The 17,746-nt window shown below is 33.8% G+C and overlaps 1 protein-coding gene across 1 annotated transcript; it reads left to right on the top strand.

The window, feature by feature from the left end:
- The first annotated feature begins 8,213 nt into the window (after positions 1–8,213).
- On the top strand, positions 8,214–16,623 carry LOC149544009 (ABC transporter B family member 19-like). Its single transcript, XM_089795869.1, has 11 exons — positions 8,214–8,468; positions 8,732–8,786; positions 10,436–10,611; positions 10,775–10,975; positions 11,065–11,324; positions 11,497–11,813; positions 12,606–12,829; positions 13,116–13,498; positions 14,124–14,524; positions 14,958–15,196; positions 15,292–16,623. The coding sequence occupies exons 1-11, from the start codon at positions 8,214–8,216 to the stop codon at positions 16,495–16,497; spliced, it is 3,717 nt and encodes a 1,238-aa protein (XP_089651995.1). The 3' UTR covers positions 16,498–16,623.
- The last annotated feature ends 1,123 nt before the right edge of the window (positions 16,624–17,746 follow it).

Here is a 17,746-nt window from a genome sequence, read left to right as displayed (position 1 = left end):
AGGTCCTGGTGTAAACTCCCTCAGCTTCGGCGATCTGTCTACACACTCAGGAAAAACCTTTGCTCTGATACCACTTGACATAGTGCAAGGAAGGAGAGTCCCCAAAGGAGATGTCCTAGCCCCCTACTATAAAACCACACAACAAAAACATAATAAAAAGAAGCAATAACACAAGATCTGATACCAAATCACAATAATATATTCATAAAATATAACTAATTACATGCAATGTGCTGGGCTATAAGGCCTTCTCAGTTACAGTGAAATACAAAGCAAGTAATAGTTCTGCAAGATCTCTCAAGATCCAATACCAAACCCTAGCTAGTCCAAATCCACACTCTTGTAGAAACCCACAAGGGAGATCTCAACTTGTGCTCACAAGCCTACCAAGCTATCTCCTTATTTTCCAAGCCATATCTACTAGCTCTGCTCCAACTTCATCCAAGTGTAAACTACCTCACATTCGGTGCTTTGTTCACACATTCACAACTCCATCACAATCCTACTGTAAATTGCCTCACGTTCGACACTCTATTCACAGACTTAGGAAAAATTTCTCTTTAGCTACTTCCCACACCCACTCCTCTTCTGAGTCAATGAATAATCACTAAAGACTTCCCCATAACCCCTAGTTATACCAATCTAAGCCACAAGTCGGCCCAAAACACAAATTAAATGCAAATACATAAATTAAATGCAAATACATAAATTAAATGCCAAAGTCAGCCTCCTAGAACAATCAAATGCCCAAAATTGATGTCTTAGTAAAATTGTGATATCTCCTAGTTCTGAATTAATTAGAACTCATTCTTTCAACCATAGTTAGTACTCTAGGCCCTCTTCAATCCCTAAAATTTTTATCCTCTAAAGCATTGTGAAAAATTAGTTATATAGCCTAAAATAGACACCAAATTCTCAGACCATGTCGAGAAACCAAAGACCATGTCGAGCTCCATAGACCATGCCAAATTCCAAAGACCATGCCAAGAAACCAAGGACCATGTCGAGCTCCCAAGACCATGCCAAGCTGCATAGACCATCCTGAGCTCCCTAGACCATGCCGAGCTCCAATCCTTCTTTGACCGAGTACCAGTCCAAACACCCTCCAAAGCAACTACTGAGCCTCCTCCCATGGACTCCAAAGTAGTCACCAAGTAAATCCAAGATGCTCTTGCATCACTTTGAATAAAGATAGAATCATTATATGAATAATTAGATAGTGACATTAGACAACCTAATGATGATGTTAGTGAGTTCGCTAGGTTTGAGGTCACAATATGAGAAGTTGTAAAGATTGTGTGCTGACAATATTGTGTAATTGTAAAATAATTGATTATCTTAAAGAGGTCCTATTATAATTAATTGGGAAAGCCTCAAGGTTGACTCAAGGAATTATTTTGAGGATATGGTATAAAGGAAGGTTATTTTCCTTTTGATGAAGTGTGTGAATGATATATGAAGTGAAAATTGAGAAAGTGTTATACAAAGTATTTGGTAAATGCAAGTAAGTGAACCAAGGGATTATTGGATGCAAAGTTGGCGATCTGGTATCAAGATTAGAAGAGGATAAGTCCTATCAGAGGATAGAGAAGGAGCTATAAATTTTTATTATTCTATAAGACATAATATATAGATCAACTGGACTAATATGTATTGAATGTGTTCCATTGACTCCTAACAAATTCCATCCTCTAAGAAGGAACATTTATACTAGTACATCATTTTGTTGGTACCATCCACACTACAATTTTCCCTCTCATCAAGGACTTCCCTAGTTAACATATCTAGTGTTATTATGTATGAGTATCTTCTTATGGTTGGTGATTATATTGTTCACATGCTTAAAGGTTAATAAGGTTGATAAGTGTTTTAGTAGTTGGATAACTGATTCACCCCCCCTCCCCCATTAGTTATATTGGTGGACTTTACTTTCTAATACATTAATGATGGAGAGAAATGTGTCACAAAAATATTCTAGAGAAGTTGTAAGTACAAGATTTTATACTTTGAATAGAGGGAAAGTCAAGAAAGGTAAAAATATTACACCTTTTGAATTATGATATAAATATGCACATAATGTAGAATATTTTAAAGTTTTTGGAAGCAAATGTTACATACTTAAGGAATATAGAAATGAAAAACTTGATTCTAAAAGTGATGAAGGCGTATTCATAGGTTATTCCACTGAGAGAAAAGCTTATAAGTATTTAAACTCTAACACTAACAAAATTGTGGAAAGTGCAAATGTGAAAGTTGATGAATATGTAGAAAATAATTAAGTTGAATGCAAGACAGAAATTGAATACTACAATACATTCATATATGTGAATGAAGATGCTCCCAACATCCCACCTAAACAAGATAAAAAATTTCAAATTAACAATAGAATGGGAATGTTGAGTTGCAACAACCAATTGTCGAGTAGAAGATTGTGGGTGTTGAGCAATAGAAAAATGATGTTGAGTCACAGATAGAGGAACTGAAAATCTTGAAGACATTGCTGAGCAAGGAGAACATGAGCTAAAACCTAAACCAAAGAGAGATAATGAGCTTGAAATCATTTTTTAACATGAACCTATAGAAGAAGAGAGAAGGAAAGAAACTATACTATAAAAATATGTGAGAAGACATCATGCATCTGATATAATTATTAGAGATAAAGAATATGGTTTTATGAAAATAAAGAGACTCATAAGTGATACATGTAACTTATTTTTAAACTTTAAGCCCAAATTTGTAAAAGATGCTTATGAATATCTAAGATTTAAATTAGGGTTGATTCCCCTAGACAAAGCTACCTAAGCAAATATGCTGCTCTGCATAAAATGTAATGATTAGACTGTCTTACACATTGATGCAGTCAGTCCTACTTTAGGAGTTTTTTGAAGTAGTAGTGGAGAAATAAGGATATAATCATGTTGTATCATTCATACATAGATGACAAATGAATAATTCAATACTTACATGAAGATATCTACATGGGAAAGATGCTTGAGTTAAAATGTCTATGGAATTGTTGTCAAAGGGGGAGATAATGAAAGTTAGTTACCCAGGTAAAAAGAGGGAGAGTTACTATCATAAGTAAATTAGAGAAAATGAAAGAGGATAATATTGATAAATAAAGAGGGAGAAGATAAAATAAATTAAATAAGCATGGAAGGTGTTGTCAACAATACATAAGAATCTGATTGATTTCATGATTTGATATGATAAAAGGAGCATATATGTTGCATATCAAAGATGCAGAGATGAGAATCAGAATGAAATTAAAGAAAGAGATAGATGGACACTAACATGTGAATTAGGATGAAACTATGGATAGTAATGAAGATTTGATATTCTATAAAGAGAGAGTTTGCTCAATTTAGTTCATGTTTTGGATTTCATGGTAACTAGAGGTGTTTCTACCAATACCAAAGAGTGAGATTGTTGGAAACTCCAATTGGAACAATTTTTATGTTATCATTTATGTCAAACTTTATTGGTGAGATAGGTTTCTATATAATCTAAGTGTCATATCTATATGATTGATGAAGAGGATTTGAGAAGTTGGTAATAGAAAAGGCACCTAGATGAAATGTTGACTTATGAAGAGGAGACTACAAATGAACACTTGATTAGTTAGACTTTAAAGAGATAAAGTGATTCTTCAAATCATGTTACAAGTGGAGAAGACAATTGTACTAAAACCCTAAAGAACTACTCAAAGATAGATGAAATGCATGGGCTTGATCGAGCAAAAAAGTAGAACATTAAGGAACTTGAATTATATGTTGAATGATGCTAGTTTTGACTGAGCCATAGTATAAGCTGAGTAAAAATAGTGATGATTGAGCATTAGTGTTGATTGAGCATCAATATTGACTGAGCGTTAGTATATGTGCTGAATAGAAAATTCAGTAGTGATCGAGTAATCCAATAATGACCAAGTGTCAAAACACAGTGTTGGCTGAGGGACAATATTTTGATGTTTTATGAGGAATCATAATTTCTAGTTGATAGAATTGATTTCTTAGAATATGGAAAGTGTGTTGATGATAAGGATGGATGACTTGGAACATTTGAATCAAGGGAAACTATGTTTGTGCATTTCTATGCAAGGATTCAAGGTACATTTTGAAGAATTTTCTAGAACAAAAAAGAAGAGACAAAATGTTAGAAGGATTTGATGAATCTAACCTAAACCTAAGATCTATAGTGATGATTAAGAGGAAAAGGGTCAAAATTACCTATTTAAGTAGGTACAATGGCTAACCTTAACAAGTGATTAAAGGTTGGAGAAGTTGTTGATGCTATTGACTAGAAAACTTAACTAGATGGTTGAGAAGAGTTGAAAAGAGGAGAAGTGTGATTGGTTGAAGGTTTTCCAAGAGAATCAAAGATTGAGATGACAATGAAGGTTTGTGAGTAAATCAGCTTGTGAGCTAAACTAAGATTTATAGTTGCAAAGTGAGTTGTATTTGTTAGATCAAAACCTATTGTAACTTTCTAACCATTTTATTAGTCTGAAATCCTTTTATCAAGGTTGACCTAATAGTTATATGTAAATCCTTTAATCAAGGTGGCATTCTAATGGAATGTTTTGAAGTCCTCTAACAAGGCCACTCCTAACAGGGTGATTAAATCCTTTAACAAGGTCACATTTAACAATGTGTTTTTTAACCTTTAATAGGGCTGGCTCCTAATAGAGCTCACTTTAGAAGAGTGAATGATTGGTGACATGTTACTGGTGGTTTTTCCTAAATTGGGTTTTCATGTTAAATCCTAGTGTCAAACTTGCATGGATGTTATATGTGGTGATTTACTATTAATGATCAATTCTACAAGTCTTTTATATTTAGGATAGTGGACTACTAGTTGATGTTATTGAAAGTATACAATAGAGACCAAGCCAATCAATGTCAAGATCTAAAGTTGTTTAAGTGTTTGTTTATTCAATTGGTTCATTTGGACCTTGAATAACTAATTAAGCTCATATTCCCCATCAATTATTCTAGACATTCTAACATAGGGAACTCGACTATCACTCCATTTTACTTTATTTTCAAGAGGTTTCTTGTCTAGGTCTCTAGAGATGGCTTCTCCTGTATCAAGATATATTGTGTGTATTTCTCTATTCTCACTATCTATTGAGTCTCTCGTCTTAGGAATATAATTGAGAAGGGTTGGGTTTGGTTCTTTTCAAATATGGATGGGGAGTTGGACCAAATTGAGCCTAATAAGTGTGATGTATTTAAGAGTAAGAATAGGGTTTGGTAGACCATTTTAGATGATTACATGGAAAAATATATTGCAAGAATGCAAGGCTTTAACCCATAGCTATCTTATAAGTTTCTTGAGTCTCAGGAGAATGGTAAAGTTACTATTGGTGATGTTTTGTTTGTGGATATAGTGGAAACCACTATAACTATTACTAGAATGAGAATGGAGGTTACCAAAATGCCAAAGAAGACCAAAGTTTCATTCAAATAGGACTTTCAATCTTATAGGACCTTGTAGAAAGAATTTTGAAGCTTCAAAGTGGATTCAATCATGAGAATCTCCCAGGTGATTGAAAAATTATGGTGTAGATTCTTATTTGGTTTTACTCTTGAAGGAATGTTAATTTTTGTTTTTATTTCTAGATATTTTCCACTCTATCACTTTCTATTGAAAAAGATACAATCAAAGGTGGAACCCATCTTCATTAGAGCTTGATTTTCTAGCTCTATGTGTTCCATCATAATTTGATCCCTTAGGTTGGGCTATTGCCTATCCTATCAATTGAGTTAAATAATCTATTTTTAACCATGATTTTGTCTTTATCTGAACCCCCACCACCTCCCCAAAATATTCCTTTTATTTTTGGCACAAGGGTTAACCCTTCCCACAAGGTAAAATTAAAAAGTGCTTCTCAACAAGAGCAGATTGTGAATCTTCTTGATGACTAGGCTTTGACTTCTTCTTGGTCTACTAAATCTATTTAGATCCCATAAAATTCTACTCCCAACTCTATGCCCAAAACACCCTTGACCACATTCTTCCCATCCTCTCCTAAAGCCTAACTCAGTTACCCTTAAGACCTCAAATTCCTAGGTCTTCCTCCCCTAATATGCTTCCTAAGTCAATAGATAGCACTAATATTGAAGTAGATGCCCTTGCTTGCAAAGTTGGTGAATTTTGCATCCACTAAAAGAAACTCAAATCTATTTCTAAGTGTTTCCTCTTTCAACTTAAAATTGCTGGAAGGAAGATCTATAAGCTAATAAGATTGGACCAAGGGGAAGAGAGATGATCCCCTTTGGGAGTTTGGGAGGTATTTAGCAGAGAAGCTACATAATTGAGAAATGTTGGAGGAGTGGGTTATGGAACTTAAAGAATAGATGCCTTTGGAGGAAGAAAATAATAAGATTATGATTTCCTTAGCTTCTATGAAAGAGTCTTAGACACAATTGGGTGAATGATATAAGTTCGGGCTACTACTACTTAACAGAAGAAAGCACAAGAAAAGGTTGAGAAAACTATCGGTAAGATTGAGGTCAAGATGGAGGAAAAGAAGAAGAAGAGGAAATTCTTGGCAAAGAAAAGGGTCTCTAGTTGGTGATTAAGGAGGACATAACTTTTGGGGGTGCAACCTCATCTAGAGGCCTCTCAAGAAAGCCTCCTTCTTGGAGAAGCTCAAGGAGTTGACATAATAGTAGTCCTAGGATGTGTCTATTTAGTCCTTGGTCCTAGTGTGCGGTTGCTATTTTTTTGGTGTTTTATGTTGGCTACTTGTCCATGTGGGTTTAGTTTAGTTATTCATTTTATTTAGTTGTTGGTTTAGTATATTTTTGTTGGTTGTTCTATTTTATAGGTGGGTTTCACTTCTTGTGAACCCTTATTCTTATGTTTGTTGGAATTGATGTTACTTTTTGTTTTGGGGTTCTGGCCCTATCTTGCTTTATCTAATTAAAATATTCTTTAAATTAAAATATTCCACCTAACGATCAAAGTATGACTCATCTAAAACAAGGTGATGATCCTTAAAAATTTGTGCATAGGAACAGATGTGTGTGATTCTCACCATAGCTCCATTGCCATGCATTTTCTAGTAACGATGTGCATCCAAACATGATCAAGCCATATTTTTCAAAGTAGCCAACATTGGGCTTCTTCAAACTCCTTTTTCTTGACAAGTCATTCAATTTCTATGATATAAATAGTTCCATCTTGTATATAATAAAGATAAAAACCATTACTTAAAATTGTAAAAATAAATTCTTAAATTGAATGATAAAACTCCCACTTCCTTGAAAAAGTGTGATTTTTCCTTTAAAATTGATTATATTATAATAAATAAAAACACATAACTTTCACTTAAAGAAATGGAAAACGACATACTAGTTCTTTATGGCATATTAATAGTGTAATAATTTTTTTTAACACATTGTACCTATCAATCTTATTCATTGAAAAAAATAATATAATAATAATATATTCTATCTCCCCTCAATTTTAAAAAACAAATAGATCATTTTCCATTTTCCTTTACAAGTCATTCAATTTCTATAATATAAGAAACTCTATCTTGTATATAATAAAAATAATTATTCAAAATTATAAAACTAAATTTTTAAATTGAGTCATACAACTATATCTCCTTGTAAAAGTATAATTTAAAAAAAAAAAAATTATATTATAATTAATGAAAAAAACATAACTTTCAATTAAAGTAATGGAAAATGACGTAATATTTCTTTATAACATATTAAGAGTGTAATAAAAATATTTTAATACATTGTAACTATCTATCTCATAAAAAATATTAATGATGATATACTCTATTTCCATTCGTAGACCATTTTCTATTAGATTATATCATTTCAACATTGAATCTCTCGTAAAACAAAACAACACCAATACAGCCATGCATCTTTCAAATTGTGTATGCAGCCATAAGAATGCGTCGTCTGGTTTCTGTCCTTAGTCTACTATTATATATCCTTTTTGTATTTTAGAACAATAGGAAAAAAATTTCATTAGAAACGGACATATGGCAACGCGTCGGACGGATTTAAACTATTGAAGACTAAAAAAATTAACGATGAAACCCTAATTTCAAAGTATGAAAAAGACGTAACAACAAGAACGAGGGAGACATTGTTCTAAGTTGAAATTATCTACCAATCATTAAGCCATACATAATTTGCAGGGAAAGACAGTTGAGTCAAGTCTATGCATAAAGTATTATCATGGAAGGGGATTCTGATAGAAAGGCTAGCCCAAAAAGAAATGAAAAAGAAATGGGGAAAACCATGAAGTGGAAAGATAAAGCTCATCCTCTTCCACTCTATAGCATTTTCTCCTTTGCAGATGCTTTTGATTGGCTTCTCATTCTTCTTGGAACACTTGGAGCTATCGGAACTGGTCTTGTTCTTCCCATGTACGCTTTACTCTTTTGTAGTGTCATGAACGGAATAGGTCTAGATACTCATAAAGTACCTGAGGTTTGTTCTATTCACTGGCTTTTGGCTTTAAGATTCAAAATGCTATGAAATATCAGTTGGGGTTTTAAAATTTCTATTTGGGTGTCATTATTTAGTTTGTTTATAACCTGTTGTAATTAGTTGATGCATCAGTTGTTTATATGGGGCTGGATCCTACATGCAAACAACTGAATTTATTGGTTATATCAAACAGGTTGTTTACTGTCTAGTTCTTTACAATGTATTCCTACCGATTCTTAATTTATTTTGATCTGGTGTTTCAGTATGCCTTGGATACAGTTTATCTTGCTATGGCAGCATTTGCAGTTGCATGGGCAGGTAAGAGATTGTAACTCAGGGTGGGGGAAGGAATTAGTGGTCGTTTATTTTCATTTTGCTAATTTTCAAACGGTGTATCGGATTTTTTTATAATCTTTGATGAATTTTCTTAAAGATATGATTAAGGATTTGAAGTTATTGTTTTGTTTTCTTATATGTTCTAAGGTTGAAAAGTGGTCATTCATAATATTTTTTTTTTTTCAGATATGATTAAAGACTTAAAGTTATTGTTTCAACTTTTCATTATGTATACACTGGTCTAAAAGTGCTCATTTGTAAGTGTCACCTAACAACTATTTATAGATAATCTAATATTTCAGATTTAGTACCTGATTGAATGAGTCATTATGTGCACAAAGGTCCAAAATTGGTCATTTGGAAGTGTCCCCTAATACCCACTTGTAGGTGCCCCAATATTTCAGATTCTATGCAATTACAATGACTATGGATGAGTTGTTATGTGCACAAAGGTTTAAAGTGTTCATTTGGAGGTTCCATCTGATACTATTGGTAGATTCCTTGATACTTCATCACTAGTTCTAGTAGTGATAATTTATAATTGTCATGGAATACCTATTTAGAGATGTCCCAATATTTCAGTTTTTGTGTAATTACAATGATCATCTGATGTGTCATTACATGCACAAAGGTCCAAAAATGGCCATTTGGAGGTATCGGCTAATAACCTTGTTGAGAGATGCCCTGATATTTCAACTTTTCTATGCTTGTAAAGATTATTGGATTACTCATTATATGCACAAAGATCCAAAAGTGGTCATTTGGAGGTGTCACTAGATACTTATTCATAGATGTCCCAATATTTCAGCTTCTTGATAACTACAATTACCTTTGGATGAGTCATTATCTGCAAACATTGGGTAGACAACTAAAAATGCCCCATTTACATTTGGTCAGTTTACCCTCCCTAATCTCCTATTCTAAATAGTTATATAATTCAAATTATTTATTTAATTAGTGATTTAAATTATTCTACTAACCTACACCCTTTCTCACTTTGACAAGGGTGCCTAGCACCACAACCCACCTAGTTAATTAATCCTTCATCTAATTAATCAATTAATTGGGTGGACCATGGCACTAGATGACATAATTCAAGAGAGAAGAGGTATAGCTAAATAAAAATAAATCAATCACTAGTTAATTAAATAGTTATGAATTATTTAACTAATCAAGATAAGGGATGGATAAGGTTTAATTGAACAAATATGAATGGTCAATTTTAAGTGTCTGCAAGTGATCATTTGCCATTGTTGCTTAATCTATATTCATAGATCAATTGTGAAACTTTATAGGTACCAATGATGCATAATGAATGGACCATTTCGACATAAGTATTAAATTAATTGTAAAACTATTTTGATGAACAAAGAAAATGATAAATAAAACAATAGAAAATGTATACGAAACTTAGAATCTTTTTAAAATCAGATGCCATAATATAACATTCATTATAGCTATCCCAAAGTGAAAACAATAAAAGCAAATGTTTTAAAAAAGACATCAAGATCTAATATAATGTTTAAAAAATAATTATAATAGCGACTAATATCCTTACTCTTATGCAGATGTTTACTAATATCTATAGAGAGAAATATGTTCCAAATCTGATAAATTTTGAGTTCTTGCAGAGATATCGTGTTGGATGTATACTGCAGAGAGGCAGACGACAAAGATGAGATACAAATATCTAGAGTCCATATTGAAGCAGGATGTTGAAGTTTTTGATACACAGATAAGGACAGGAGCTATTCTCGACAGCTTTTCTACAGATTTTCTCCTTATCCAAGAGTCTCTTGGGGATAAGGTATTTAACATTTGCCCATGCCTGAAGCCACTCTCCATCAATGCACAATGATAGAAAGGTCATTAAGACTTCCTCCCTTATAGTCTATTTGGTCACCTCACTTACCAAATGAAATATAAAGTGGATTTCTTTTTCCTATCTAATTAAAGTCATAAAATGACAGATGGCTACCTTTATGTCCCATTTAACTACAGTCATTGCGGGGTTTGCTTTCTCACTGAGGTATGCTTGGATTGTGGGTCTAGTTATCCTCGCCATAGTACCGCTCATAGTTGCAGTAGGGGCATCATATGCATCTCTTCTGTCCAAAGTGACTTATAAAGGTCAAACAGCACTTGGAGTAGCTGCAACCATTGTCGAAGAAGTGAGAATCTAAATCCATACATTCATTATCTTTTTCGTAAAACTTATAATTGAAGTCTTGATTCTAAACTTTAAACATTGTTGAAACAGATGCTTTCACAAATTCGAACTGTCTATTCTTATGTTGGGGAATCTAAGGCAATAGAATCTTATTCAAAGAAGTTGACATCAACAACTAAGTTGGGGTACCAAGAAGGACTAGTAAAGGGTCTTGGAGTGGGTGCTGTGAAAGCCATATTATATAGTTCGTGGGGTATGCTTTGTTGGTATGCAGGAGTCCTAACGAGGAAAGGAATTTATAACCCTGGAGATACCCTTTCTTCACTTTTCAATATGCTTTTGGGAGTAGTGTAAGATCTCTTCTCATCTTCATATTCAGTCATGTTTTGATCTTCACCAGCTCTTCTTTATTTCTATGGGTTCCACTTATTTACTTTTTTCTAGGCGTTCAGACTTCAATTTTCCCATAAATTATATGGGCTTAATACCAATAATTTAGTGATATGTTTTGTGGAATTTCAGATCCATAGGGTATGTGGTATCGAGCCTGACATTCATAGCAAAGGGAGGGGCTGCTTATAACAAAATAATGGAGATCATTAATCAGACACCAGTCCCAAATGACAATTTGGTTGATGGGCCTGAAAAAGATCAATTGGAAGGCACCTTAGAGTTTAAGAATGTTGATTTCAGCTATCCTTCACGTCCTGATGTCATTGTTCTACAAAATTTTAATTTGCTGATAGCTGCAAGAAAAACACTAGCTCTTGTTGGTGGAAGTGGCTCAGGAAAGAGTACTATAATTTCTCTTCTGGAAAGGTTTTATAAACCTAATCAAGGTACAATTTGTTCACGTCCCATTGTTACCTACATTTGTGTGTTTGATATGATCTATAGAATCTAATCTAGAGAAGTTGATTTGAATGTAGTGAGACTCAGAACTCTTTCTTGACGTTAAGAGTTAAAATATGATCTTTCAACGAATAAAAGGTATTTGATTTTTATAATAATTGTATTAAATGGTTTATGGGATGAGATAGATGCAAATGTGGTACAGTGTTTGGGAATGTTTGGATTTTGTCACATTGAATTATCTTTGAAAACAAATTCACATCAAACTGCAAAATTCTAGTTTACATAACTTCAACCATCAAAAGAGAGGATGTTGATAGATGATGCTCAAATCTTACCACCATTGAAATCAACTTGACCTCAATGTACTCCTATACTGCACGTTACCTTCAGTATCATGCAAAATTTTAATATTTTAAAAATAGATTCTATGTTTAACTATCAGTTTCAAATAGCTGCATGGATAATGCATGAAATGTATATGAATTGGTCTAGAGACCGCAACCTTTGTGATAAGCTGTTTCACTATACTGTTTATAAGATCAGATTAATGTAATCCATCAAAAAGTGATTGATTATAAAATTCTACGCATAAAATCAAAGCTTTTTCTGTTTATTCGTCTGTTTTGGTATTCATATTAAATTTGTGTCTATGTTAGCAACTTGGAATTTTAGTCTGTGTTCCTACAAACTACAGTTTATGTTTCTCTTCTCAATTTATAACATTCTTTGTCGAATTGATGACTCTGATAGCTTGTGTGGTTGAAACAAAAATGTAGGACAAATTCTAATAGATGGGCTAGACATTAAAGGTCTAAAAACACTCTGGTTAAGGCAACAGATAGGGCTGGTAAGTCAGGAGCCTGTGCTTTTTTCCACTAGTATTAAGGAAAACATATTGTATGGAAAGGGGGATGCGAATGAAGAAGAAGTAATGGCGGCTGCGAAGGCTTCCAAAGCACATGATTTCATTACCAATTTTCCCCAAGGATATGAGACCAAGGTGTGAATACCTTTTTAAAATTGTTTCATACAATTTAATCTATTTACCTGTACAATGATTAGGGGCACAAGCAGTGCTTCTATACACCTGATTTAATATAAAATAGGGAAGAAAATTTTCCTTAATGGACTTGAAAAAATTCATATTTCAAGATTATCTAATTAATACTATTATAGTGTTAGTGTTGATATTTCTATAAAAAAACATTTATAATTATAATCAGCTACTCCAGCTGAATCATTTGTTTGCAAAAGTTTATGGATAACATATTGTGTGAAAAAAATAGGTGGGGGAAAGAGGAGCACAACTTTCTGGAGGGCAGAAACAACGAATTGCACTAGCAAGAGCAATTGTGAAGAATCCAAAGATCTTATTGCTAGATGAGGCCACCAGTGCCCTTGATTCTGCTTCCGAGCATCTCGTTCAACTGGCTCTTGATGAGCTCATGATTGGCAGAACAACAATGGTCATCGCACATCGCTTGTCTACTATCAAGAATGTTGATACCATAGCAGTTATGAAAGATGGGTGTGTTGTTGAAATGGGAAGCCATGATCAACTAATGGCCAAACAAGATAGAGGCACATACTTTTCTCTCGTAAATTTGCAGGCACCAGATTACTCCAATAATGACACAAATCAGATGGTACAAGTAATGACAAATCCAAGGTATGTAAAATATAGCACGCAATATAAATAAGTATTTGAATGTATTTTAAAATCTTTTTATACAGTGACACAGTTGCTATTCATTCATCATGAATTAATTATAATTTTTATCATTAATTCGATTGTTGATCACTTGTGTTTGATTCATAATTACTTTGATTTCTCCTAGTTTTGCATGAAGTAGACACGGGTAGCTTTCAAATTTAAAGAAAAGATCTTTACATGAATTGAAATTAAGCATGTACCAAAGTTAGATTGGTTAATTGGTTGATCTCATGTCTTGTATGAACATGCATGAAATCTCTTCTAGTCTTACTTATTCTAGAATATGTCCAAGACTGCCGTAATGTATTACAATTTTTATTGCATTTATAATCTCTTGAGCTTTGGTTCAGAAAATTCTTGATCAGTCAATCAACAAGTTGTTTTATAATTTGATTTGACTGAATAAAAAGTTTCATCTATTGTTAAACAATATATTTGTTTTTATTAATTTATTTTACTTCTTGTAAGTCACTTAAATCAATAAAATATTTTATCTATTTTCAATTCTGTATGCCATTCATATTTAAATAATTACTATGGTTGGTCTTCTAATTTATTGCATTGGTTTCATGCCTGACAGCAATAAGAATCATGATCCAAGTGTAAAGGCACAAATATATGAAAGCAAAGAGAATGAAATAGAGACAGTTTCGAAGATGGCCTCAGAAGTTATGACACATAAAGGTTCTGCAAGGAGATTGCTAAAAATGAGTGTAACAGATTGGCCATATGCAATCATGGGCACATTTGGGTCCATATTACTTGGTTGTCTAGTTCCAACACTTGCTTTGTTTATGGCTAAATCTATAGCCAATTTCTACATAAAGAATCATTCTGAAATGGAGCACAAGATTAGGGTAACTACCTTTGTGTATGTTGGTATTGCTCTCGCTGCATTTTTAGGCAACACATTGCAGCAGTTTTGCCTTGGGATAATCGGGGCAAATCTAAGCAAACGGGTTCGAGAGAAGATGCTTGGAGGTACTAAACTTAAACAAACAATAGTTCTAATCTACTTGACCTTTGTTGCATTCATTTTGTTCATTTATACAAGTCCTCTTAACAAGGTTCTTAGCTCTTTCAAAATGTTGTAAATCTCTATTTTTATTAAAATTAAATTTTTATATTTGTAATAAGAATCTATAAACTGAACCATTGTAATTAGATAAGAATTGTTTTCTTCTTGCAATTTATTTGCCCTAAACAAGAATCTATAATTTTACCTCAAAGACAATGTATAGGTTTTGTATATGTTACCAGTAAGTAAAGAATAAAATATACACACTTGAATATAGATCTTTATACCATATCTATAAGTAATTTATTTTCTTAAAATAATTTCTTTCTATCAAACAATAAAATCCTATCAAAAGAAAAATACAAGAATAAAATGCTTTTGCACTGTGTCTTGCAGCGATTTTGCGTAATGAGATAGCTTGGTTCGACAAGGACGAGAACAGTAGCCTTAAAATCTCCTCACGCATTTCTTCGGATGGGACTTACGTAAAGACTGTAATTGAAGAAATATTCACCATTGCTCAGAACATCACCAATATCATTGCATCCTTGATAGTATGCTTCACAACTCAGTGGCAGTTGAGCTTAGTCCTCCTCGCCACATATCCCATTCTCGCTGCCGGAAACATTGCTCAGGTCTATAAACAATTGAAATAATTAGGTTAAAACCTTTCTAAAATGTATGAGAAAAATTCTAAGCTTACGGAGATTTCTATTGTGTTCCAATGCAGAAAATGTCAGATAAGGGATTTGGAGGAGATCAAGCCAAGGCCCACAATGAAGCAACCGTTGTAGCAGGAGAAGCAGTGAGCAATTTCAGAACTCTCATTTCATTCAACGCGGAGAACAAAGTTCTATCTTTGTTTCAGAACTTGTTGGCTGAACCAGTAAGAAGAAGCTTCAAAAGAGGCCAAATGGCGGGTCTGATATATGGGCTTTCTCAGCTGGGCCTTTATTGCTCCTATAGTTTGGCACTTTGGCATGCCTCGAGGCTTGTGCAGAATGGAACGGCTACTTTTTCTGATGTTATTGTGGCATATATGGTACTCATTGTTGCTTCTTCTACACTCTCCGAGACAATGACTTTGGCCCCAAATGTTGTAAAAAGTAGGGGGGCTGTGAAATCGGTGTTCGAAATCCTTGACAGAAGGACACAAATGGAGCCAGAAGATCCAGAAGCATTCAATGTGCAACACTTGAAGGGAAACGTAGAGTTCAGGAATGTAAAGTTTTGTTATCCTAATAGACCAGAAGCAGTTGTTTTTGAAAACCTAGAGCTGAAATTGGAGGCAGGAAAGAGTTTAGCCCTTGTGGGATCAAGTGGGTGTGGTAAGAGCTCCATTATTGCATTGATTGAGAGATTTTATGACCCAACTGAAGGAGCTGTTTTGATTGATGAAATGAACATCAGGAGTTACAATCTGCGGTCTCTGAGATTGAAGATTTCTCTGGTACAGCAGGAGCCTGCGCTTTTTGCTGCCTCCATTAGAGACAACATTGTGTATGGAAAGGAGAAGGCCACAGAAGAAGAGGTGATGAATGCTGCTAGAGTTGCAAATGCCCATGAGTTTATAAGCAAGTTGCCGGATGGGTATGGGACTTTGGTGGGGGAGAGAGGAGTTGAAATGTCAGGAGGGCAGAAGCAGAGATTGGCAATAGCGAGGGCGGTACTGAAGAATCCTGCAATTCTGCTTTTGGATGAGGCGACGAGTGGATTGGATGCAGAGTCAGAGAGGATTGTGCAGGAGGCCTTGGAGAGAGTGATGGAAGGCAGAACATGCATTGTCGTTGCTCATAGACTGTCCACTATAAAGAATGTGACCACCATTGCGGTTGTGAAGGATGGGAGGATTGCAGAACAGGGGTCTCATGCAGAGCTCATGGCCACATCTCATGGAGAATACAGCAGATTGCTCAATCTCAAGGCAAGCCATTGACTAACATCCTTGAGAGATAAAGGAGAGTAGTGTAACTGCTTGGGATCACTCCTTCCTGTTACTAGCCTTTTGATTTGACATGTAGTTGATTGAGAGATAATAGGAGTAAGGCTAATGTGTAGTAAACTTTGGTACATTTACAGCATGTAAAATGTTTGGAGTTTATGCAACATATCATAGTTGATCTAGTTTAAAGTAAAAATAAGAATAATAAATTCTATTGTTTCTATATATATAAACTTTTTCTTAAACTAAAAAGATGAGGACATATAAGAATACAACTTAAAATATAGAGATATTCTTTAATTATCTAAAAAATTAGGCAACAACAACTTTATCCATAAATCAAGGGTAAAACAGTATGACAAAGAAACTATCCTTCAAAGTATGGATAAAAAAGCAAAAACAGCTAAATTATTTAAGTCTAAGAAAGTTGGCAAAAATTAAAGAAAGGAAAGAGGAAAGAGAGAAAATCCAATGGGAACAAAACCCTCACCCATGCTCTGAGACATTAAAAAAGTGTGGACAACTATTTTATGATAACTTTGCCATGCTAGAAATGAAGATCCTACTTTGAAACAAGGATGATTGAGATAAATCTGCACGAGTGCCCCCTAATGACACTACTTAAATAATGAGTAGATAGAGATCAAATGTGTTTAAAGTTGAAGAAAAATAAGACAACAATTTTCATACTTTCCTCCAAACAATGAACAAATAACAAACAAAGGCAAGACATTTGTAAGTCAAGGATGCATATGATGCAAGAGCATCCTTGGGTTGTTGGCAATCTTACATCACAAAAAAAAAATCATTTAGTTTTCTTCCTATTTTCTAGCTTCATTATTTTTGGTAGCAAACCTTTTCTTTGGATCATTTATTATTGCAAACCTAAGGGTATAATTTGGACATCATATTCTATTTGTGTCTAGGATTAAATCTCATTTGGCTACCTCATAGTCAATATGTTCTAGATTCTTGTTTGGTTATATATGTTCTTTACTATTTCAATAATTAGCTAAGTTTTCTAATCTACCAAAGTTGTTACTTGACTAGATAAGTTTAATGGCTCATACCTCAATATTCTTGGATCTTTGGTTGATGCATCTCTTAGATCGTTGTTTGTGTATTTTATCTAATTAAGGGAGATTCTTATGATTTGGGACCAAATCTATAGTTTTGTATTATAGTTTCTTATTATTGGGAAGTGTAATTTAAATTGTCTTGTCTTGTATTGTGAAGGCTCTAT

The sequence above is a fragment of the Cupressus sempervirens genome, chromosome 8 (genome assembly GCF_028749045.1).
Source record: "Cupressus sempervirens isolate cs-2001-9-10 chromosome 8, ASM2874904v1, whole genome shotgun sequence".
Classification (NCBI taxonomy): Eukaryota; Viridiplantae; Streptophyta; class Pinopsida; order Cupressales; family Cupressaceae; genus Cupressus; species Cupressus sempervirens.
This window is presented reverse-complemented; position numbering and strand designations above follow the sequence as displayed.

Excerpts from the sequence above, each read along its gene's own strand:
- LOC149544009 (XM_089795869.1), top strand. The coding sequence starts at position 8,214 with ATGGAAGGGGATTCTGATAGAAAGGCTAGCCCAAAAAGAAATGAAAAA. Across the intron at positions 10,612-10,774 it reads AAGAGTCTCTTGGGGATAAG|ATGGCTACCTTTATGTCCCA; the intron begins GTATTTAACATT and ends ATAAAATGACAG. Across the intron at positions 11,814-12,605 it reads GTTTTATAAACCTAATCAAG|GACAAATTCTAATAGATGGG; the intron begins GTACAATTTGTT and ends ACAAAAATGTAG.